This window comes from Lathamus discolor, chromosome 22, assembly GCF_037157495.1.
Source record: "Lathamus discolor isolate bLatDis1 chromosome 22, bLatDis1.hap1, whole genome shotgun sequence".
Classification (NCBI taxonomy): domain Eukaryota; kingdom Metazoa; phylum Chordata; class Aves; order Psittaciformes; family Psittacidae; genus Lathamus; species Lathamus discolor.
In genome coordinates this window covers 3,414,786-3,438,596 of record NC_088905.1, presented here as the reverse complement: position 1 = coordinate 3,438,596, position 23,811 = coordinate 3,414,786, and the positions used below count along the sequence as shown (strand labels likewise).

General features: G+C 59.8%; 4 protein-coding genes across 7 annotated transcripts; 1 reads left to right on the top strand and 3 right to left on the bottom strand.

Annotated features, from left to right (window-relative positions):
- Positions 1–1,894: 1,894 nt before the first annotated feature.
- NKX6-3 (NK6 homeobox 3) lies at positions 1,895–4,126 on the top strand. Of its 2 annotated transcripts, XM_065659175.1 has the most exons (4): positions 1,895–2,372; positions 2,879–2,980; positions 3,269–3,438; positions 3,518–4,126. In XM_065659175.1, exons 1-4 carry the CDS (start codon positions 2,012–2,014, stop codon positions 3,746–3,748), a joined length of 864 nt encoding a protein of 287 aa, XP_065515247.1. In that variant the 5' UTR covers positions 1,895–2,011; the 3' UTR covers positions 3,749–4,126. The 2 variants fall into 2 exon arrangements, with proteins under 2 accessions (XP_065515247.1, XP_065515248.1); XM_065659176.1 differs by lacking the exon at positions 2,879–2,980.
- Positions 4,127–7,219: 3,093 nt separating this feature from the next.
- GPAT4 (glycerol-3-phosphate acyltransferase 4) lies at positions 7,220–13,137 on the bottom strand. 3 transcript variants are annotated; one of them, XM_065659131.1, is made up of 13 exons: positions 13,054–13,137; positions 12,789–12,927; positions 10,890–10,959; positions 10,361–10,658; positions 10,115–10,189; positions 9,857–9,946; positions 9,665–9,758; positions 9,122–9,237; positions 8,890–8,945; positions 8,537–8,622; positions 8,264–8,392; positions 8,110–8,189; positions 7,220–7,584 (listed from the first exon to the last, which is right to left on the bottom strand). In XM_065659131.1, the coding sequence occupies exons 2-13, from the start codon at positions 12,813–12,815 to the stop codon at positions 7,476–7,478; spliced, it is 1,230 nt and encodes a 409-aa protein (XP_065515203.1). In that variant the 5' UTR covers positions 12,816–12,927; positions 13,054–13,137; the 3' UTR covers positions 7,220–7,475. The 3 variants fall into 3 exon arrangements, with proteins under 3 accessions (XP_065515203.1, XP_065515202.1, XP_065515201.1); XM_065659130.1 differs by having other exon boundaries at positions 13,018–13,108; XM_065659129.1 differs by lacking the exon at positions 13,054–13,137 and having other exon boundaries at positions 12,789–12,961.
- A 441-nt stretch (positions 13,138–13,578) lies between these two features.
- GINS4 (GINS complex subunit 4) lies at positions 13,579–23,639 on the bottom strand. Its single transcript, XM_065659142.1, has 8 exons — positions 23,480–23,639; positions 23,292–23,378; positions 22,766–22,879; positions 22,499–22,596; positions 22,103–22,191; positions 21,894–21,984; positions 21,716–21,814; positions 13,579–13,660 (listed from the first exon to the last, which is right to left on the bottom strand). Exons 1-7 carry the CDS (start codon positions 23,588–23,590, stop codon positions 21,718–21,720), a joined length of 687 nt encoding a protein of 228 aa, XP_065515214.1. The 5' UTR covers positions 23,591–23,639; the 3' UTR covers positions 13,579–13,660; positions 21,716–21,717.
- LOC136003477 (protein phosphatase 1 regulatory subunit 3C-B-like) lies at positions 15,989–17,252 on the bottom strand. Its single transcript, XM_065659137.1, has one exon. The coding sequence runs from the start codon at positions 17,250–17,252 to the stop codon at positions 16,392–16,394; it is 861 nt and encodes a 286-aa protein (XP_065515209.1). The 3' UTR covers positions 15,989–16,391.
- Positions 23,640–23,811: the final 172 nt, after the last annotated feature.

Below are 23,811 nucleotides of genomic sequence, written 5' to 3'. Positions count from 1 at the left end.
ATGTACAAAGCACTCGCAGCTCTGCTCCCAAATACCTCTTCAGGCTGCAGGACAGGCAAAAACCGTTGGGGTACTTGAGCGGCTCTGGTGAATGGAGCAGGGAGGCAGTAGAAGGGCTGCAGGCTGCCCCCGTGGCCCTCGGCTGAGCCTGGAAGGGGCTTCCTGGCCTGACGGAGGGGTCCACGGGTGCATCCCCATTGAGCTTGCCCACGGTGCAGGCCCCACTTTGGGTTGGTGAAGCTGTAGGGCTGTGCTGAGGTGCTTGGGGCCCAGGGAGGATGGGTGATGAGACAGAGCAGGGGATGCTTGTGCCACAAACAGGGTTGTGCCCGGCCCTACTCAGCACAATATCTGCTCAGGAGATGGGCCAGGAGCTGCACCATGCACCCTGTGCAAGGGCTTTGCAGGGACCCCCTGAGCCCAGTGGCCCTGGGGATGGTCCTGGGAGGGTCGGCAAGCCCAGAGGCAGGGGGGGCTGCTCCCCTGGGTGCTGCAGCAGCCCCCCCACCCCGAGCCAGGGCAGCCCTGGGAGGGGGGGGCTGCTCTAGCAGGAGGGCAGCATCGGGCAGAGCCCCCCATGCAGCTCTGAGCGGTGCAGCAGGTTGGATCTGCTGCAGTACCTGATCCCAGGAGCGCAGGATGCAGGTGGTGGCAATAGGTCCCATGTCCCCAGCTCTGTCCTTTACCAACGGGGGGGGCCTGGCCTTTGGAGCTCAGGGCTGTGGGGACCCCTTGCTCTTTGCCCTGGAGGTGGCTGTGGAGCCCGAGTTTGCTCCCCATGGCCACGTGTAGAAGGAGCCCACTTCCAGGTCCAGGCTGTGGCAGGGCAGCCCCGTGTGTGCCCCCGGGAGGAAGCCGAACTGCAGCAAAGCAACCGACCCAGCTTAGCCTTGGAGAGCAAAGCAGCCCCTTCCCCACCCCGAAGTGGAGCCATAAGGCACAGACTCTCCATCCATCGCCCTCGCTGTGTACAGTGACCTCCCCAGACCCACTGCAGCGGCTGCCTCCGTAGCATCACCGTAGAGTTGTGTGTGGGTCCTGTGCTTTTGGCCTCGTAGACGCCTTAGGGAATGTGCTGCGCTGCAACCGTGCCAGACCCCTGCGGGGACACCGCTTTGCGCTCGGATTGCTTGTAGGGCTGGTAGGTAGGGGGAGGCTGCCCCCGACACTGAGCCTAGCGAATGCTGCAGCCTGCACACTAGAAGCTTTTTAGAAGTTTTAACAATTACTTTTATTTCCTTTTTTTAATTGTGATGGAAACGAGCCTTTTGGATCTCCCTGCCGTAGCCCCGGATGTATAGATCATTCCCCTATACACCAGCTATCGGACTATGAGTTAATAAAGAAACCGACACACACCCGGTCTCCCGGCTCTTGCTTTGCCGACCGTGCGGGAAGGACCGGGGCGGGGGGGGGATCCCTCTGCGGGGCCCGGGCCGGGCGGGCAGCGCCTGCCGGTGATGGGGGACCCCGGAGGGGGCCGGGGGCCGGCTCTGGGTGTCCGCGGGGGGGGCCGCGGGTGCGCACCGGGGGTCCCCCCCCTCCCGGTACCGGCGCTGCTGAGCCCCGCTGCGGGACACCGGGACCGCGCTGGACAGCGCCCGGCCCCGCCCCTCCCGGCCCCGCAGCCAATCCCGAGCCGCTCCGCCCCGCCTGGCTCCGCCCCCCCCCCCCCCCCCCCCTCCCCGGCGCTGTCCAGCGCCCGCCGCCGCTTTCAAAGCGCAATTTGTCTGGGCCGGGCCAATGGCGGGGTGGCCCAGCGGCTCAGCCAATGGCGGCCGAGACCGCGGAGAGCAGGCCAATGGCAGAGGAAGCGGCCGTCCGCGCAGCCAATGGGAGCGCAGTATTCTAATGGACCTCATCCTTATCAGAGAAATGTTGGAGCTCCCCAAGCCCAAGTTGAGTGTCCGGTACCGCCGCTGCCGGTCCCGACCCGGTGCGGCGGGGATGGGGTGGCCGCTGGGCCCCCCGAGGGCAGCGGGGTGCTGAGGGGCGCCTCGACGGCAGCGCCATGGATGCCAACCTGCCCGGCACCTTCCTGCTCAACGGCCCCGCGCTGGGTCCCTTCCCCGAGGCCAAGGCGCCCGTCTGCCAGTACCCGGTGCCGAGCTCCTTCTACAAGCTGTGCCCGCCGGCGCTGGGCACCCCGCACGGCATCTCCGACATCCTGAGCCGCCCCGCGGCGCCGGGCGGCAGCATCGTCCCCAGCTACCCCCATGCGGGCGCGTTGAACGGACTGAGCTCCACCGGCGTCTATTATGGACCGCAGGTGGGGGCTCTCCCCAAGGCCGGCAGCGAGTTCCTGCCACGGGGCCGGAGCTGCTGGGCAGAGGCAGCCCCTGACTGGAGGGGTGCCCGGCAGTGCGGTGGCCGTAAGTACAGCGGGGCCGGGCGGGCGGTGATGGGTGGGAGATGCAGGTGCCCCATAGAGCCCCGTGTGTTGGCAATGGGGGGCACTGCCCAGGCTGCACCTTGGCCAACGTCCCATGCGGCTGCCGTAGGGATGGTCCCAGCACCGGAGATGCTGGATGGTGGGGATGGGCCAGAGATGCTGGATGGTGGCAATGGTCCCAGCACCGGAGCTGCTGGATGGTGGGGACGGGCCAGAGCTGCAGAGGTGTTGGCTCAAGAGCCGCTCTAACGGGAGAGATTAACTCTTTGCTCAGCCCCTAGGCAAGGACAGGCAGAGCCCATGGTCCTGGAGATCATCCCCCATCGCTCCAGCAGCCCCACTGGCGTCAGTGCCTGGCTCGGGGCAGCACTGGAGAGAGCAGGAGGGACCCTGGAGCACATCGCATGGGTGGGATGGGGGCACCCCCTGTCCCATGGGGGGCTCTGGGGCTCAGCACCCGCAGCCACGGTCCCTTCCCCTCTCCAGGTGATGCTCTTGGAGCAGACGGGTCGGGCAGCTCGGGCGTCCGCTCCCAGCACAGCTTCGAGCCGACCAGCTCTGCCTGCCTTCCGTCCTGCGTCCTGCAAGGTGCGGGGCAAGGGCCGCGGGGTTGGGTGCTGCGTGGCTCTGTAGTGACCCCCAGTCAGCACCCATCGGTGCTGGCCTCGTGGTGAGGGCTATGGGGCCCGCACCGAGGGCAGCTCAGCCCTCTTGGGATGGGGCTGAAGCCTTGAAGCCAGAACATGGGGTTGAGGCAGAGGGGAGGCAGCGCAGAGGGACTCTGATGGTGCTCAGTGCCGTGGTCAGGGAGAGATGCCCGGGGCCGGGCACTGCGGAGAGCCCCGGTGCTCACCCTCCTCTTCCTCCTCTCCGCAGCCCCTGCTCACCTCGCTGACAGCATCCACAAGAAGAAGCACACGCGCCCGACCTTCACGGGGCACCAGATCTTCGCTCTGGAGAAGACTTTTGAGCAGACCAAGTACCTGGCGGGGCCGGAGCGAGCCCGGTTGGCCTATTCGCTGGGCATGACCGAGTCCCAGGTGAAGGTGAGTGTGGGTCCCCCGCTCGGCACCGAGCGCACGGCGTCGGTGGCCGCTAACCCGGCCGTGCCCATGGGGGTGGCAGGTCTGGTTCCAGAACCGACGGACCAAATGGAGGAAGAAGAGCGCGCTGGAGCCTTCCTCGTCCTCGCAGCGGGCGGGGGGCTCTGGCGGGGAGCGGGCGGCCTCCGAGGCTGAGGATGATGAATACAACAAGCCCCTGGACCCCGACTCGGACGATGAGAAGATCCGGCTGCTGCTGAGGAAGCACCGCGCCGCCTTCTCCATGCAGGGCTTGGGCACGCACAGCGGCTGAGCTGCGGGACGGGGCGGCCGCTGCCCTCATCCTGCCCAGGGATCGTGGCTCGAGGCGCTGGGAGCAGCACAAGGGGCAGCACAAGGCGGTGATGAAATAAAGGTCCCGGCCCCCTGCCAAGTCCCAGCGCTTGCTTCGTGGGGCTGGGCTAGCGCGCACGGGGCAGGGGCAGCATGCCAGGCAGGGGTAGGGGCTGCGGCTGCGGTGCTGAGCGGGGCAGGAAGAGCCCGCAGGAGCGGGACAGCCTTTGGGGCCGTATCCCAGGGTTTCTCCCCGGTGCTGGGCGTGCACCAGCAGCGAGAGGCGCTGGTTCCAAAGTCACTCGTTGGGGCCTCTTGTTGGAACCTCTTAGCAGCAAATAAATAGCATTTATCTTCACGGTGTGCGTGAGAGCCCATTCAGCTGTCGGGGCTGCAGGATTGATGTGGCGTCAATAGCCCTGCTGTGTTTGCTTGCCAAGCTGGTGCCCCCCCTGTGCAGGGCTGTGCTTACGCACCCGTGGGGCTGCACCCCCTGCCCGGGCTCCCCGCGGTGCAGCCCTTGCACACCTACAGTGATGCCACGCAGGGCTCCGTGTCCCCCGACCACCACCCCGGTGCCAAAGGGGCTGCTGCGGGCACAGGGCTGGGGCCGGTGTTGGCCTGCGAGCCAAGGGTGAGCAAACAGAGCGCTGTGTCTTGGGAGGAAATCGATGGGAGATAAGGCGCTGCCGGCCCGTCACACGCTGATCCGCACCGGGGCTGCGGGGCGCAGCCAAAGGGCCCTTCCCTGCAGCCATGGCCAGCACCTGGGGTTAAGCTGGTGGCCGAGTCCCGAAGCCCCCAGAACGGGCTTTGCAGTGGCCTTGTGGTTTGGGGCTGCAGATACACCCAAAAGACCCACATTTGGGGGGCTGCATTTGGTCACGTTCTATCATTTCCTGGGCTGGGGACACTTTACAATGGGCCCTGACTGTGGGGCAGCACTTTCGCACCCCTTAGAGAACACCGATTTCCCCCTGTATCACCCTATCCAACCCCACAGCGAGCATGGGGCTCCTAACACTTCCCATTGCTCAATGGGACGAACAGGCGGCAGAGCTGGGGGACCCTTCGCAAAGCCGTGGTGGGCATGGGTCCTGTGGGGATGCAGGAAGAGCCACGTCACGGCTCCATGCGGTGGGATGCTGTTGGGGCATTCTTTTTGACATTTTCTAAGCTGGCGCGGCGCGGCTGACAATTTTTAATGTACTAACTGCCTGGTCCAGTGAGCTGATGGATTGGTGCTGTGCAGATCAATAGGAAACAGAAAATTAAAACAATTTTAAAGTGATTAAGTACTTTAACACCTGTCTGATGCCACGTCAGGGCCGGGAGACAAATAAAGCAGGTGGCAAAGGGCTTTGCCATGCAGAGTGACAAATCACAGCCGCATCCCTGCATCCGCACCGGCACCGAGCGGGTACCAAAGGGGCACGGGGCATCCCGGGGCAGCGGGTACCAGCACAGAGCCTGTGTCAGCGATGAGCACCGGCTCCGGCCGCCCCAAGCGCAGCCGGTGGCCGTGGCCCCGGGGCGGGTGGGTGCAGCAGGGCCTGGCAGGCAGATGGATGGCAGCTCCGCTTCAATTCCGCATCCCTTTTCTCGCAGACAAACCCCGTCGGATTTCCATAAATCAAAGCGCCACACTGTTTAATAAAAATTTATTGACTTACAAGTGATTATTTATCAAAAGGCCATTAATAGCGGCTGCGGGAATGATGTGCTACTGGGTGGTGTGTGGAGACTAATAGCAAATCAATGCCAGCAGCCAGGCAGAATGCATATGAAGGCCCCCGGCCCCAGCGGGCTGCATGGCTGCTGCAGCCGGAGCTAGCAGCCCCTACCCCGCGGGCCGCCCCGTGGCCCCCCCCACCCCGTTATTTATCGCTTACAAATGAAATGATCGATACTTTTAATCTAGAGCTAAATTTATTAACTTTCTCATCGGAGAGAGACGTTATTGACTGGGGGCGAGGGGGGGGGATGCGAGCCAGGGTGGATGGATGCGTGCCTCCTAACCTGGCTCCCTGAGTGGCTGATGGGGATGGTCCCCAGCGCAGCGGGACCTGCCGAGCTGGAGATGCTCCAGCACATCCCCATGGATCTGTGGCAAGGAGCACTCAGGGGTGATGCTGCAGGACCCCCAGCAAAGGGGGAGCAGTGGGGCTGGTGCAGCAAAGCTCAGGCAGGCAAAGGCAGGGCTGGATCGTCATCACCTCGGTGATGATCTACAGATCTACTGTGGAGGGCAGGGGTAGCTCTTTGGGCAAGCACAGGGCTCAAGCAGGCACTGGAGCACACGGAGCTCCTGTAATGCGTGGTGGAATGGTCCAGGTAAGTCCTGCAGGTAACACACACTCCAGGTTAGCCCCCATAATGCTACACCCAGCGTTTCTCATGCAGATGGAAGGTGATGGTCAAAACCCCAACCGACAAGGAGCTAAGGGCTGCACAACAGCCTCGTCTGGTAACAGCCATGGATGGGGGGCTTCTGAACTGGTGGTGGGAGCTGGGGACAACCAAAGTGAACCCAAACCCTGGTGAATAGGCCCCTAATGCCACAATAAACTGAGGAGGCAACGGAGAGTGCTAGCAATGAGTACATGAGCAGCAGCAGCACACTTCAACCCATTGGTGTTATCATGGCCCAGTGTGAGGCATCCCTGCCCATGGCAGGGGGTTGGAACTGGATGATCTTAAGGTCCTTTCCAACCCAAACCATTCTGGTTCTATGGCTCTATCATCTCCTGCTTGGTTTTACTGCTCTGGGTTTGGTGTCTGAGGTGGAAAGGAAAACTGAATGCCACGTCTGTGCAGGTAATGCATCCCTCTGTGTAGTGACCTAAAGAATCATACTTTGAGCACTGCAAGAAGCAAAAGCAAATCAGTTCAGCATACAAATATCTCCCCAGTGTTAACAGATGCAAGAGTTTGTAGGAACATAAGGAAAATCGGGAAGTCCATGGGATGCATGCTCAAATGGGAGCTGTTTTACTGAGTAATATACACAAGGGGTCCCACCACCAGCACTTCAGTTTCCTTGCAGCAAGCTGAGATCATGTCTGTGCATGTTGGTGCTTAACAAGATCAGACCCCACTGTGTCCCTCAGGAAGCATTGGGAAGGGGGGCTCCTGCCCCACCACTTGAGGAACCCCAGCAAAGAGGCTGTTACTCAGCTGCTGGAGCAGCAAAGGCCTGGGCCAGGCTATGGCAGGAGGTGGCCAAAGGGAAGAAGAAAAGAACAGGTTTCTCCTTCTGGAAGTCAAGCTGGAAATGGCCTCAGAGGCCACATCCTGCTCCTAAGGAGCTTCTGCTGCAGGCGTGAGAGGCACAGGCTCACGCAGAGCCCCTTGGTTGTCAAGGCAGCTGATTCCAGTGCAGTGATTGCCACTCGTGCACGTCAAGAGCAGAGCTCCCCCCGGCCCTGCACACACCACATGGAAGCGGACGGCACCAGAAGTGTTTCATTTAATACTGGCCCCCTCAAGGGGCTTCACTGTAACAGTAACAAGAAGGCATCTTTGCCACGAGCTGCCCAGGGCCCAGGCAGCAATAACCATGCCTCTGGGACAGGACAGCCAGAGGATGCAGGAGCAAGTCCAAGCAGCCAAAGTCCAAAGATGCGGAGCTGCTTCTGGCGAGCCCTGGCTCGTGCTGGAGGCAAAGGGCTCTGGCCAGGCCCAGGAGCAGCGCTGGAGGGGAGGGCTCAGGAGCGGCTCCGGTCTTCGTGGTTCCCTACAATCATTTTGCTGTAGAGCTTCTGCTGCTCCTCCTTGAACGTGTCCTTCACCTTCTCCCTCTTCAGGCCTCCATCCCTAAGGGAGAGAGTCAGGCCGTGAGAGGAAACCTCAGCCGGGGCTGCTCAGAGAACCTATGCTTGTAGCTCCCATTGCCAGGGCCCCTGCGGACCAACTGTCCCCAAGGGCAGTCACATTCACACCTTGCTCTGCCCGGAGCTCCACCACGGCCCCACACTGTGCCCTCAGGAGCGTGAGCTGCTCTGACACCACTGCAGCAGCGTCCCTCTGCCTCCCAGGCACCCAACATCTCAGGGCCTGGAAAAGCCCAATGCACTTTGCTGAGCAGCATCACGTCAAAAGCCGGGCATCCCAGTGCCAGCTGGAAGGGCAGAGTGAAGCCACGGCGCCCAACACACACAGCAGAAGCAAAGGCTTTGGTCCCTGCTACAGAAGAGCAGCTTTGGAGGCCACAGGCAAGGTGTATCTCCATTTCTCCATACTCTGCCCATCGCAAGACAAACTTAGCTCTGCAGCCCACAGGCACATACCAGGGCCCAGGATCAAGGAACCCCAGCACCAGAAACTCCTTCCTGGACTCACCAGAGCAGATCCACGAGGCCTCCCTGCCTGGCAATGGCTGACTTCACTCGGTTGGCAAACTGGACAGCGTCCTCTTCAGGCTGCGGCAAAGAAGAGTGGCTCAGCAGGAGCAAAAGAGGCAGCAGATGAGGGAGCCCAGCATCACCAAACTTACCTGCCTGGTCATTGGAGGCAAGTACCAGACGCTGCAGATGATGGCCCAGCTGGTCATCATCCTCAGGAGGTAGGTCACCATGCCATACTTGCTGCTGTTCCAAAAGGCATCTCCAAACTGCGGGTCATACTGCAGAAGGCAGAAGAGCTCCTGACAATGTGGCATCCTCCTGAGGCTCTGGGTTCCCTCTAAGCCCTCCCGGAGCACTCCACTTCCCCATGGCCTCAGAGCAGGCTGTTGAGCCACAGCTTGTGTGTGAGTAAGGACGTTTACCTTGATGGCTACAGGGTAAACCGTGGCTCCAATCTCAAAGCTCCCCTTTTTGAACATCATCACGGATGTGTTGTTGATGCAGGTCCCTGTAAGAGGCAAAGCAGTTCACAAGTCTAAGCTTGGCACCCAGGGACCACCCCCTAACACCCCCTCCAAACCCTGCTCTCTCTGTGCATGGATGTGTCACGGGGACATCACCCATCTGACCTCACATTCTGGGCTCAGTCAGCTCTAAGTGCCCCCTTTGCCACAGCGAAGGGTCCTAAGGCCCTTGGCTGGACAAGAAGGGAAGGAACAGGGATGATGATGGCTCTCTCCACCAGGCGCTTCTCTGGCCTTGCTCCACAACTCACCTTCTGGGAAGATAAGGATGGGCAGCTTGCTCTTGTCCTGGACGTGCTCTGTGAGCCTAAACAGGAGAGTGGCACCTATTAGCATGGGGCACAGAGCCACTGCACAGCATAGGCCTTATCCTGGAGCCTATGTGGGGCCAGCAGCACAGTGTCCCAGCACCCAGGAGGTGAGGCAGGGGCAACCCCCCCCTTTTCCATCCCTCAGACCCCCCCCCATTTGCAGCTCTCCCACCTTTTTGCGACGAGGTGACGATCTTTGACTTCAGAGCGCTCAAACCAGACGTGGGGACAGGCCTTGACCATGGCTCTCTGTATCACCCCCATGAGCCCCCCGTGGATCTGACCCACCTGAACAGGGCAAGAAGACACAAGCTACATGAAAGCACACTCGAAAGCCAAGGCAACTCCTCGGCTTCACAGCCAAGCTGAGGTCCCATCTTTCTACCCCTGCCCTGGAAAGGCAGAGAGGAGAAGTCCCAGGCTCTGATGGAAAGCCAGACGTAGCAAGCCCCAGTGCTTCCCACACTGCAGGGGATCCAACTGGGAAGTGCTTTGCTCTTCCATGGATAGCAAAGCCCAGAGCTCTACTTGCAAAGCAGTGCCTGGAAACCCCTGGTGCTCTGAGTCCCAGGCTGAAAGCCACACACCACAAGTTATCTGTGCACAGGGGCTGAGAGCACCCTGCGATGCTCCAAAGCCTCTTGCTGCCTACTCCTTGTCCCATGCAATGTGCTTGGTGCTCCCAGTGCAGGCAGGGCTGGGGAGCAGAGCTTACCATGGCGTAGTAGCCATCGCTGGCCAGGATGATCACGTCGATGGGAGAGGTGTGATTGGCCACGCAGATGCCTCCGTTGCGGGGTCTGTTTTCTCTACATGCAAAACAAAGGCACAGGTGAGGAGGCAGGAAGGAAGCGTGAGGCCTGGCATGGGGCTGGGAAGGAGCCTGCAGCAGCCAGGGTCTCCTTACCGGTCATGGTAGGTGATGATGGCTGTGAGGGCACGCACACAGATCCGGTAACACATCAGGTGGACGTGCTTGCTCAGGAACTCTTTACACCTGCATCGAGGACAGCGACCATCACCCTCCATCCTGCAACCCCCCCTGTAACAGCACCACCCAGCCCCAGGCCACGAGATCCAGCCGAGCCTTCACATCTCTCCCATAGAAACACATCTCATCCAGGATTACGGATCCCATCCCCTCCTCCCTCCGAGATGAACTCACCTTCCATTTGGCAAATACCCCACCACTGTAGTACCAGTCACCAACAAGCTGATGCCAGTGAACGCCAGGGCTATCCTGCAGAAAGAGGGAAGCTACACACTAGTACAAGGCCACCGGTGCTGCTCCTCAAGTAGCCTGTCTCTCCTGGTCATGCTGAACGCGGTCCATAGGGCTTGGGGACCAGTTGCACCTGGGGACCGGCCACCAGTCCCATCCCAGCAGGCAGGTTCCTGCAGCACCACTCACCTGAGGGGCAGAAGGAAGCAGTAACGGATCAGCACACCCAGGCCCCAGAGCACCGTGAGGCGCAGGCTGATGTACTGGAAGTTGTAGTTGGTCCTGCTGAGCAGATTCCAGGATTCCAGCTCTTCGGCTGAGAACCTTTTGGTCACTTCATCATCCATGATGGTCTCGATGCCTTTGCGGCAGAAGTAGAAGATATCTGAGAGCTCAAACTCAGGGGTATCCAGGGATTTGCCGCTGCCGCTCCGGCGGATCTCCTTGATCTCCTCTTCCAGTGATGTTGGCTCCTTTGCAATGATACCTGCAACACAGGCAGCTCTGAACAAAGTGCTCAAAGACCCTCCATAGGCTCCCTTCCTTTCTCCAGTCCTCCCAACCATCAGACTATTGAGCACTCCCTGCGTGCTTCCCACCCCTTCCTCAAGAAATGGCCCTCTCCATAGCTCCCTCCAAGCCATCTACATGGAAAAGGCTTCCCAGCTCAGAGACCCCACGTTTACTCCATGTGTAGCCACGCAGAGCAGGATCTTACCATTGACATAGGGCTTGTATAACGGATGGTTCTTCTCCTTGGCACCACGCTCTATTCTCAGTGTTGCCCACTGCAAGAGACACACAACAAGGAGGATTCACCAGGCCTGCAGCTCCGATTCAAACTAACTTGGTTTTACACTCAACTTCCAGGAAAGACCACGGGTAAAGGGAGAAGATGGGGCTAAAGCAGCTGAGCATGCAACCGGTGCTACTTTTCAGCCCTCATTCCTTCCAAGCTCAAAGCAGAGACTGTTTTCAGGCTGATGATGGGATGGGATCCTCCCATCCTGATTCGGGCACCAGCTGCTGCTGTTCCTCAGCTCAGCAGTGAGGACACAGACAGCTCGCTGCCAAATCCCGTGCCCTTTATGTGGATAATCCCCTTATCCATAGGAAACTCCCTCAGCCCGTTCTCAAGGGCACCACAAAACCTGCTGGCTGGATTTCTGGCCAGTTTTCCTGCCCGCCCTCCAAGTCACCTTCTCAGCTTCACGCTCTTCTTGGCATTATAAAGGAGAGGAGAGCAAGCTTCTAAAGGAGGATGTGGGTACAACATGCCTATTGCTCCAGGCTACCTGCTCCGGCAGGGCTCTGGGAAGGGGAAGCCACTGGGAACTCCTGGCATCCCGCTCCCAGCCCACGCCAGGGTGAGATGAGGAGGCAGCCATGGGGGAATGCTAATTGCAGCTGGCACGGCCGGCTCATCCAGCAGCCTCCCCTGCCAGCAGGAGGAACTGCAGGGGTGCAGGAGCTTGTCTGGATGCGGCCAGCCCAGGAGAAGTCAGAAGAGGAGCTGAGCAGAACACTGCCAGCGATGGGGCAGCCACAGCTTCACTGGGCACCCTGTGCCAGCGCCTCAGCACCCTCACAGGGAAGAGCTTCTGCCTTATCTCCAACCTGAACTTGCCCTGTTTCAGTTTGAACCAATCACCTATCACTACAATTTAGCTCAGTCACTACATTTAAAGGCAGGACCTGAGGCATTCGTGTTAGCAAAGCACCTTGCCAAGCCCAAGGTCCTCCCGTTCAGACCTCAGGCTATTGGGAGGACTCTGAGCTTAAAGAGCTGAACATTGCAAGCTCCAGGGCTGCCTTCCCAGTACAGAGATACCCCTGGGCAGCAACTGTACCGTAAATCCTTTGTGAAGGATTGAACGACACATGTTAAAGAGCCTAAAACCTCCCTATGAAGCCCAGGGCATCCCTTTTCCTTTAGCCTGAGCTGCCAGGGTGGTGCAGGCTTTATGTACCAGAAGTCTGGCCAAACTTCTGGCCTCACCGGGAACATGCTCCAAGGAGAAGTGTTGGCTGGGACACAGGCCATGAAATCAGCCTGCCAAAGGCAGGCAAGGGACAGCATGAGCCCAGGCTGGAATATTCCACTTGGGATTTTGTCTGCAGACGAAATGTAGGGTCTACAGGGTTACAGACATGAGCAGAAGGATGCTGAGAGCTCTGGGTTCTGCCCACAGACCACTCCGGGCTTGCAGTGCATCAAGCCCTGCTCTGCCTCCTGCTTCTGCCTCATCCAAACATGTCCTGGATGGAGCCTTGTCCCTCCCCATCACACCCTACACCCTTTTGGCTTCTTTCCACACAGAGCTGCCTTGCCTGGGACATTAACCCCCCAAAGCACACTCCTCCTCTCAGCACCCTACCGTACTACTCATGCTTATGGACCAGACTCCTGCCACTTTACTCGAAGGCTTATGGATTAATTACAGGGAAACACAAGCCCATGAATAGTGGTTTAGAAACTGCATTGGGCTGACATGACCCAAATGGCTCAGGTGGCACCAGCCCATCGCCAACAAGCAACCTCGGTGAGGTGTAAAAGCCTCTCCCCCTCGCATGCCAGACCCTGCAAAGCACAGAAAATGCTGCAAACGGGACTTACCTGAAAGATCTTCAATAACGTTTTCATGTAAACCTTGCGGATGCCAAAGGAGACTCCAAAAATGGCTGGCACAATGATGAACACCAGGAGCAGGGTGAAGAGGACAGTTATGGATATCCCCAAGAGGTTAACAACCAGGCTGTTAAAGGGGAGCAGGAGGAACATGGTGAAGGGCCCAGGCAAGGCTGGTGCCCTGCAGCCAGACACAAGGGCTGCCCGCAGCGCTCACCCAGTCCCCCTGTTAGTCAGCAACAGTCTCACACACAGAGCGAGTCCGCAGCCGGCTCCCAGACCCCATTCCAAAGTTCACATCCTTTTGGGGCTCTGTGAGGGAAGGAACGCAACCGGAGCAGGGAGGGAAGGTGGGAAAGCAAGCAAAGAGTCTGCCAGGAGCCCCGCTCAGTTCAGACGGCACAGGCTGAGGAGCTCAAGGAACAGGGAACACGCACACTGGTTCCATGGGCACTGCAGGGACACAACTGTCGGAGCCGATGTCCTCCTAAGGCGCTGTGGAGCAAGTCCTGCAGTGGGGCAGCTTGGGAAGGAGCAGGCAGCAGAATTCCCTTGTGGCTGCTGAGGGCATGCAGAGCCTCTTCACAGGGACAAGGTGGAGTCCATCCCTGAGCCGGCATTGGAGGAGATGGAGGGAGTTGGCACTTGCAGGGCAGTATCTGGAGCTATTCTCGTTCTTTCCGTGAGGACGCAGGCACTACGGCAGGTCCCTGCATGACGCCTGGAACAAGTTGAATTCCAGAGGCATCCACTCACACCGAAGGGTCGTCAAGAGACAGGACTGGCACCCGTGGCCCTGGAAAGCTCTTCCAACAGCGAGCTGGCTTCTTGGCAGACGAAGCGCTCACATGCCAGCAGCACTAGCGGAGGAAAGAGAAACCTAAGTCAGGCAGGTCACGCAGCTCAGAGGGACGGCAGCAGGCCAGGGATAGTGGGCTCTCAGAGCTGGTCACATCACCCCAGCGTGGCTCCCGGGACAGCAGACTCAGGCTGGGCACTCCAGAGACTGCCTGGCACTGGCACTGCCTTGGGAATATCCCCCCAGTGCCACTCGTGCCGTGTTTTCATACCGTCAGCTCAGGGTGAGCACAACCACGCCTAGAGCACGGGGTGTTGCAGTCAGGTCCCAGGACAGGAAAGCAGCCAATGGAGCGCCAGAAAACCCGTCCTCATGACAAGAATCTTATCACCCCTCTCATTCCAGAGGCATCCAAAGGCACTGAGGAACCAGGTACCCAGATTCCTGGGAAGGCATCACTTCCTCTGCTCCTGTACACGCACCTCACCCCAGTCACTAACAGGAAGTTAGCCCAAGGGGAGGATTACTGCTGATGATGAGCCAAAGTGGAACTTGCCGGGGCACAGGGACCAGTCAATGCTCTGGCACCCAGCACTGCAGCCCTCCAGGGGAGGATGCGCCCTGCAAAACAGGGGTAGATGAGGCCACCGAGCATCACGCTAAGGATGGGATTTAACAGGAACTCGACAAGCACACACGAGCAGAGGAAAGCCTGGGAACAGCCTCCTGCTCTCCCGTGTGTTCCAGGTGCCAGCTCAGCGCCGCTCCACAGCAATGCTAACACTACCAGTGCTTCAGAGGAGCACGCATAAACCATGGCCGGGGAGACGCAGCTCCGCAGCCACGTGTGTCACTGCCCACTACACCACATTGTCACCGTGTCACTGCCCACTACACCGTGCTGTCGCCGTGTTACTACCCACTACACCGCGCTGTCACCGTGTCCTGCCCATCACACCGCGCTGTCACCGTGTCACTGCCCACTACACCGCGCTGTCACCGTGTCCTGCCCATCACACTGTGCTGTCACCGTGTCACTGCCCACTACACCGCGCTGTCACCGTGTCCTGCCCATCACACCGTGCTGTCACCGTGTCACTGCCCACTACACTGCGTTGTCACCGTGTCACTGCCCACTACACCGCGCTGTCACCGTGTCCTGCCCACTACACCGCACTGTCACCGTGTCACTGCCCACTACACCGCGCTGTCACCATGTCACTGCCCACTACACTGTGCTGTCAAGGTGTCGTGCCCATCACACCGCGTTGTCACCGTGTCACTGCCCACTACACCGCGCTGTCACCGTGTCCTGCCCACTACACCGCACTGTCACCGTGTCACTGCCCACTACACCGCGCTGTCACCATGTCACTGCCCACTACACCATGCTGTCAAGGTGTCGTGCCCATCACACCGTGCTGTCAAGGCGTCCTGCCCATCACACCACGCTGTCACCGTGTCACTGCCCACTACACCGCGCTGTCACCATGTCACTGCCCACTACACCGCGCTGTCACCGTGTCACTGCCCACTACACCGCGCTGTCACCATGTCACTGCCCACTACACCGCGCTGTCACCGTGTCACTGCCCATCACACCGCGCTGTCACCGCGCTGTCACCCGCCGGCACCGGGCCTCGTGCTCTCAAACCGGTCGGCCCGGCCGCTGCATCCCCGGCGGGGTCAGCGGGGGAGCCACGCGTGCAGCCCCGCCCGCTGCCACAGCCCCTGGGGCGGGCAGGACCCGCGGCCCGGCCCCGGCCGCCTCCGGGCTGCAGCTCCAGGCGCTCACCGGGACACGGCCCCCGGGCACAGCAAATCACGGCGGGGCCGGGGCTCGGCCCGGCGACCTTCGGCCTCGGCGGCCCCGCCGGGAGGCTCCCACCGGATCCCCGCTGCTCTCCGCGGGCCCAACGGCGGCACCGGGAGGCCGGGCCGGGCTCACGGCCCGTGCTCGGCGGGGGGGGGGGGGGGGGGGGCCGGGACACGCAGGGCTCCGCGGGCGCGCAGGCCGCGCTCCCCGAGGCGGGCACCGGTTAACGGTCCGCGGCCGGGCGCGCCCCAGCGCCGCCGGTGCCAGCGGGGCCCGAGCCCGAGCCCCGGGCGGGGAGCACGGAGCGGGCGTGAGGGGAAGGGGAGCGCGGCCCCGCTCCCGGCCGGCCCGAACCGGGCCGGTAAGCACTCACCTGCCGCCAGCGCCGCCGGGCCCCGGCCCCGCCCCCGCCCCGTGCCGTGCGCGCTCCCGGCCGCGCCGTGCGTGCGGCTGCGTCATTGCGCCGCCCGCGGGGCCGCGCCCGTAGGAGTGCACCGGCACCACCGTGTCGGCAGGGGGAGCACCGGCGGCACCGGCAGAACGGGCACAGGCAGAGAAGAGGCGGAGGCGGACTCGCGAGTGCCGTCACTTTATTAACCCCCCGGTACAGCACCAACGACCGCAGGCGATCCCCGCAGCTCGGGGCTTGCCCGCACGGAGCCCCGCGGGGCAGTGGGCCCGCTGCCGCCGCCCTCACGGCCCCGGCCCCTGCCCCAGAGGCTCCACACAAGGCACTTGGGCGGCAGCGGGGGCACATCCTCCGGTCACGGCTGGTTCCTGGAGAGCCTGCGGGCAGGAGGCACACGGGGCAGCGGCTTCAGGCTCCGCAGCAGGAGCCAGCAGGGAAGAAGCTCCCATGGAGATCAGCAGACACCCGGAGCTGACAGAACCCTGAGTGCAGCCTGGGCAGCTGCCCCCTCCCCAGAGACCCCCGTGTCACAGTCAGAGGCAGAAGGGACCTGCACCCTCTGCTCTCCTACCAGTAGGGAGAAGGGTTCTCCGCACGCCGCCAGCTCTGCAGGTGGGACAGGACCAGGGCAGCCGCCCCAGGGGCACCCAGGGGCTCCCAGCCCGCACTCTTGACAGCACGGGAAGGCGGGCGGATCACCCCCGCGTGGCAGATCTTGTAGTTCCTCCCGTGGTTGTTGTCCCAGTGCGTCTTCTGTCCACACTGGAAGGAGATGCAGAACTCTGCAGCCCTACGGGAGACAGACGGCTTGGGCAGCGCAAGCTCAAAGGAGAAGATGTCTGTGTCGGCTGAGCCATACGCACTATGTATGTACTGGCAGGAGATGTCACGGAAGCTCTTCCAGCCATCGAACGTGATGCGGACCATGACCTTCTTCTCATACTCAATGTTTCTGACCTTCACTGTCCCGGACAGGGCACGGTCCTGAATCAGGCAGTTCTCCAGGCAGACAAGGTTGCTGTGCAGGCGGCTGCGGAAGGCCAGGTAGTCTGCAGAGGGCTGTGGGAAGTCCAGCACGTACCTGCACACTTGTGGGTGCGAGTCCCGCAGCCAAGGTCGGAAGCAGGCGAGGTCAGACAGGGCATGCTGCAGGTCACACAGGTCCTCCTCGATCTTCGAGAAGAAGCGGACGGCCGTCAGCGAGAGCCCCTTTGTGTCAGCAAACACGACCCTCTTCTTCTTCTGGCCCTTGTTGCTCCTGGTGTTCTCCCTCCGCTCAGGCTCAGGTTCAGCGCTCAGCTTCTGGTTGAGGCAGGACCGGAGGGGTTTTCGCCCGCGGCTGCTCCGCAGCTCCTCGTAGGAGTTCAGCAACTTGCGGATGGGGGGCGAGTGGCCCAGGCAGAGCCGCACGGCCAGGTCCACGGGCATGGCTGCGGGCGCTCACTGGGCAGGAGCCTGGAGGCGACGACGGGGTCAGACGGGGTCCCCACAAGCCACGCTCCCCGTGCCCATCGCCGCCCGCCGCCCCGCTCCGCTCCGTTCCGCTCGGGCAGTGCGGCCCCGGACGCGCCGAGGGACAGGACACCCCGCGCCCGCAGAGGAGACCAATCAGCGCCGGACACACACCCCTGGAGGCCAATGGGAGCTTGGTCCCGCCCCCGGGAGGCCCCGCCCACCCCGCGGATGAGGCCGGGGGACGCGTCCGTTAACGGGGCACCAGGACCCCCCCCGACCCTACCGGTAACGCCCCGGCTGCGGGCCTCGGAGGAGCAGCACCGGGCTCCTGGAGGTGGGTGAGTGCGGGACCAGGTGCAAGGCAGGGCCCTGAGGAAGCTGCAGGGAGCTGGTTTTACAGACCCATCCCTGTGCCCGAGCCCAGGCTCAGCCGCTGCCCCAGAGCGAGTCCGACTCAGTTGTGTCTTACCCCAGATCCCTGCCCTGACAAAGGAATCCACTGGCAGCGGAGCAGGCAGGAGACACCGCGGTGTCCCTCACTCCCAGTGCTGTCCCAACCCACGGTCACTGTCCGGCTCACATGTGACTCCTTGACAGAAAGGACTAACACCTAAATCAGATCACCCCCGCCCTGCACCACGGCTAATCTCTGCAGAGCCATTTAGGTTAAGCAGCCCTGATCGTTCCTGCTGACAGCACAGATTTCCATCAGCTCATGACACAACCTCCTTCTCGGCATTTACACGTGGCTTTCCATCACCATCACGACCTGAGGCACCCCTCACAGGATGGCTGGAAGAGCGAGCTCCAACCCAGTGCTTGGCTGGCAAAACCCTCCTGCTCTGCCCTGGCCAAGGCAAAGAGCAGCGAGAGCGGAGGGGCGCATCCCTCTGGAAGAACATGTGGCACTTGTGTCACTGTTGTCCTGGGGTGGAGCAGGACTGTGACCTTTGCGGGTGAGCAGGAGCCAGACCCACTGGTCTGGCTGGGCTGCAGGGCTGGAAGTGTCTTTCCTTCCACTAGAGCAGTTTGCTCCGAGCCCCATCCAACCTGGCCTTGAACACTGCCAGGGATGAGGCAGCCACAGCTTCTATGGGCACCCTGTATCAGTGCCTCAGCACCCTCAAAGGGAAGAACTTCTACCTTAAGAGCTCATCTCAATCTCCACTCTGGCAGGTTAAAGCTGCTCCCCTTGTCCTGTCCCTACAGGCCTCGGTGCCAGCTCTAACTTGGGTCTTGGTGCTAGGAAAGCAGCAGTACATCCTTCCCCTTAGCCCCTCCACTGCAGTGATCTGGGGGAGTCCTCACAGCCAGGAAAGAGCCCCCCCTGCAATGGAAGCACTCACCCCACCCTGTCCCCTGCGCTCAGGAGAGCGGATCCGGCTCAGGGAAATCACAGCTCACAAGCAGTGCCCTCCTGGCGACCTCTGTCCCCATCCACCTACTTTGTGTTTAGAGCTAATCACTCAGTAAACCCAAGCCGTCTCCACCTTGAGGGTGCAGTGAACAGGGGAGGTATTTGAGCCCTGTGGAAGCTGGAAAAGTGGCTCTCACTGCACTTTCCCTCCCAGAGGCACAGATTAAGGTGGATGGACTGCTGGGTCTTCTCCATCTAAAAAGCACAAGCCAACAGCATCACTTCCTTGACAAAGACACTTCCACTTCTCCCAGCACAGACAGAAGCACTGTAAGGCAGTATCCATGCACAGAAATGTCCTGGTTTTAGTCATGGGAGGACACAAAAAGCAGACAGCAGCATTCTTGGGTACGCCACAAGAGAATTTCACTGTGAACCTGACTGATTCCAGCCTCATGGCCATCCTCAAACCCCTGCACAGGCTGTGATGGCACAGCCATGTGCCAGCCGAGGGACTCCAGGGAGGAGCTGTACTGACAGCACCCCGGAAACCAGCAGATCCAGTTGGGATTCAGCTCCTAGAAGCGCACAGGCACCCCTTCCACTCCCACTGGTTGCAGCCACAGGAGATGCAGCAAAGAGGCAGGTACTGGTGGTGTGCAACTGTTCAATCAAGCTTAATAGGGCCAAGGAGAAAGTCCTCCAGTCGTGCCACCAGACACTGTCCTCACAGCTCTCCTGCAGCAGTGGATTAGTGATGACTTTGGCTGGGAGCTTCAATCACCTCTGCAGAGCTGCAGACACAGGGAGGACCTGCAGTCCTTCCTCCGGGACTGTCCTACTGATTCCTCAGGATTAAACCCAGCCTCCTCTTAACGTCTATACTTACAAGAATCTTCTTTACCTAAATGGATTCATTAGGAGCACTATAAACCACACATGCAAACGAGATGGAGTGTCACCCCCTGCCTGGCAGAGCAGCACCAGGCCACCATGCAGGGAAGACACTGCCTCGAAGGAGGAGCTGGCTTCACCTCCAACTAGAAGAGGTATGCAACAGGTCAAGAGGAGCTTTTCCTCTGTGTGACCAGCTCAAAAGAACTGCTTTTCCCTTGCTCCAGCAACTGTTCAAGTAGAAGAGAGTTCAACTGCAACAAGAAGCTGTAGTGGAAGCCCTCACTCCATCACACATAGCAGAAAGCTGCTTTCCCCTGAGCCCATGATGACACTAGTTCTGTTTTAGTGAAACTGGCCACCACTGGTCTTAAACAAGCTTCAAAGTGAAGCTTTGCATTTGTGCTATTGATCCAAGTGCCCCCGCACAGGGAGCTGAATGCTCAACTACAGAGTGCTGGCGTGATAGGAAGCAGTACAAATAACACACAAAGCAGAGGAGGTGACACAAAAGAGACTGATACGCTCATGCTGCAGCAAGAGACCATTCTGGGAAAGCTCTGCCAGCCTCCTCCAGTATCGTTCTGAACTACATGAGGGCATCACAAGCTTCAGAGCTCTTCCACAGCTCTCAGCTGCTGATAACACAGACCACACCATCTGGAGTTCATTGGCCAAGGCAGCCCTGAGCTAAGGATTAGCTACAATAGTGGTGCAACCTTCCAGAAGTAAGCCAGCCCAAAGCAGCAGGTTGGAAAAGGCTGGGAAAGCATCAGGGCCTCATGCCCCACCCCAGACCTCCATGCTCTGGCTTTGTGCAAAGTCTGCACGTGCAGTAGGACCACAGATGCAACCACCAACTTTTACACGGGCAATACAAAGACCCCGTGGCTCTGGCACAAGCAGCCCAAGCGTGAACCAGCTGCTCTGGTTAAGAAGAAGTTTGTGACAAACCTGCAAATGCTGCTTTGATCATGACCACATCATTCACAATGTGATCAGGAGGTGCTCACTCCTTGGCCCAGGGCAAGGAATGCCATTACGAGCACAAGGGCAAGGCAGCAATTCCAAATCCAGGCCTTCTCTGGAGGCAAACATCAGATACTGGCATGGCAAGGGCTGGTTATTGGCAAAATGCCAGGGAAACACTCCTCTCTGGCCACATTAGACACAACTGTATCCACACTGGGACTGCATGGGCAGAACAGAGCTCATGCAGCCTCCCTTCCCTGAAGGCAGGGCCTTTCCAAGGAAGCACAGGTATGCTGTTTGGCTCCATAACAATGCTTCAAGGGAAAAACCCTGAATTCCTAAGCTCATGGGCATCTCCCAGCTGATAAACTCTTCACCCTCCCTTCCCACTGCAGGTAAGTAGTGCAAACACCCAACCCTTGGCTCTCCCATGATGCTCCCTTTGCTCTGAGCTGCAGTTTCTGTCCTTACTGTGTTCCCAATCCCTCCTGCTCCTTCTGCAATAACCAAGATCTGCTCTGCCAGCAAATATCTCCACGTGTGGTGGTTTTTTGCTCAATGCATCATGTGTCAAAGATGGTTCAGAGGAATCCCCCCCTCCACCCTGCCTCCGGTTCACCTCAGAGCAATCAGCTAGTTGCAAAACAGCCAGGGTTGCACAGACCCTGTGACAAGATCAAAGCCGATGGGGGAAGGCGTAGTTTACCCAGCTGGTTGCCAAACCATTCGGTCACCGGCTAGCCTCACTTAAAGAACAGCGATAAACTGGAGCAGGGATGAACATACAGCTGGGGGTTTAAAAGAGAGCACCCTGCTATTTAGAAAGGCTGCATTCGCCTTTGAGGATAAATGCATTCTGTCCACATCTGCTGCCAAACCAGCCTGGGGTCTGGAGAGGCAGCAGTGACACTCAGCCCTTCCCTGGGACTCTCAAGGAGACAGTGGCAAAGCCTTGTTGGAGGGAGTGCTGTGACACAGGCTGCCCTCGCTCAGGGGCCTGGCTGTACTGCAGGCATGTCACAAGCCATCAAGAGACTGATGAGCTGTGGAGGCAATCAGCAGCAGCAGAGGGGAAGATGTCCTGCTGCTTTATTTGCATGCTGCCAAGGGTACCCCTTCCAACGCTGCTGCTGTCCTGCCCAGACACGCCACATCCAAAGGGAATGTGGATAGGAAGACCCATGGCTCACCCTAGTCCTGGCCTCACACTTACCCTCAGATGAGCTGCACCGCTCCTGAGGCCACCAGTGGGGCAATGACCTTGTAGCGGATGAGATGCTGGGAGCCCTCCTCCAGGTCAATGGTGTAATCCCTGCCAGGGACAGGCAAGTGCTCAGGATAGCTCTTCCACTGGAACCTGCACCACAGCCAGTGGGGAAGCACCCTCCTACCTCTGCTCATCAAACTCCGGCTCGACCAGGATGTTCTCCTGCCGCTCCAGCACCCGCAAGAACACGAAGGAGTCCAGATTGGGCTTTGGAACTGCAGACAAAGGATTGAAGGGACAAGCTCAGCACTGGCTCACGTTCCCCTGCAGGGCTTGGAGCTTTCCCCACAGCCCTGCTGCCATGAGATGACCCTGCAGTCAGGATGTACTCACCTGATCTTAGCAGAGACACCTTCTGCAGGTTGGGTGGCATGTGTTTTAGGCCCACATTTTTCAGATAGGTCTCTGTGTTTGCCATGTACCTGAAACAAACGGTTGGAGCACTCACTGGTTTCATCAACTACAACTCTGTAGGGAGAGCATTGATACAAAATGCCAGCAGCTGCCATCTCCTGGCCCCAGGCATGGACAGAGACAAGCCTCATGGCTTGCCCTGGTCACTGACTCAGTGTTATCAGATTTGCTTTTTTCCCCCTCTGTCTTCATCCATAAGGAAACCTCCTGGTAAAACCTGTGATTCTCATTGCAAACAGGCTCCAGAACTGTTGAGGGTACCACACCAGTGAGGTCTATACAAAAGAGACGGAGATGCATCCAAAACCTACTCACTCTTTAGCAAAAGCAAATTCCTCTGGTGACAAAATGGAAGGCTCCCCTTCGGCTCGAGACTTCTCCTTCTCCAAGACATGGGGGAAGAACTTCTCTATCTGATATTGAGACAAAAGCCGGGACTGAAACAGACTTTTCCCAGTTACACAGGTATCAACAGTGTGATCCTCAGAGGACACGGAGTGAGCACCTTGTTGAAGCAGGAGTAGAAATGACTCCTGAAGTGACCCTTTCTCACCACCCGCTCTGCAGCACAGCAAGCCTTACCTTCACCAGCCTACACCGCAAGTAGCTGCTGAGCACATAGCGGATCCGTTCAATCTCCATCCGATGAACGCCCACCTTCAAGTCCCCTCCCTTTGCCCGTTTCAGGTTTGCCTCCTGTAAGAAAAGACAGAGACATGAAACGGTTGAAATGTCAAAGGACCAGAGAGGACGATGGGGTTTGTGCATAGAGCCCACAAAACCAGGCTGAGCTGCTCCTCTGCACCTCACAGCCCCCTCTGCTCCTCACAGCCCCCTCTGCACCTCACAGCCCCCTCTGCACCTCACAGCCCCCTCTGCACCTCACAGCCCCCTCTGCACCTCACAGCCCCCTCTGCACCTCACAGCCCCCTCTGCACCTCACAGCCCCCTCTGCACCTCACAGCCCCCTCTGTACCTCAGTCCCCTCTGCACCTCACAGCCCCCTCTGCACGGCAAGCCCAGAGCAGGCACCCAAAGAGCCTCACCTCAGGGACCCACACAGTAACCGTGTCCCCCTGCACCACCACCTCAGCCCCACAGAACCCACCATATGGTCCAGCTGCTCCACAACGCACTCGATGATCTCCGGTTTGCTCTCCAACAGCTCCGGAGCGAACTTCTCGTTCAGCCAGGCCTGGAACGGGGCACACCGCAAGTCAGCAACAGGCCTGCTACGTGCCGCGGGCCCCAGCGAGGCCACAACCGCACCTCCTGCCCGGGGCCCGGCCCACAGACCTGCTCCAGGCTGCGGATGAGCTGCGCCGGGGTGAGCTCCAGCTCCTCGCCGCCGCCGTCCGAGTCCGGCTCCGGCTCCGGCTCCGGCCCCTCAGCGCCTACAGCCGCCATCGCGCCCGCCACTCGATGCGGCCTCTCCGCGCAAGCGCGGCCCGCCCCGCGCAGGCGCAGTCCCGCGGGGACAAGATGGCGGCGGCCAGCGGAGGGTAACGGGTAGCAGACAAAGCGGTGTTAAAAGTGAACAAAACGGTATCAAAAGCGAACAAAACGATGCCAAAAGCGAACAGAACGGTACCAAAAGCGAACAAAACGGTACCAAAAGCGAACAAAAC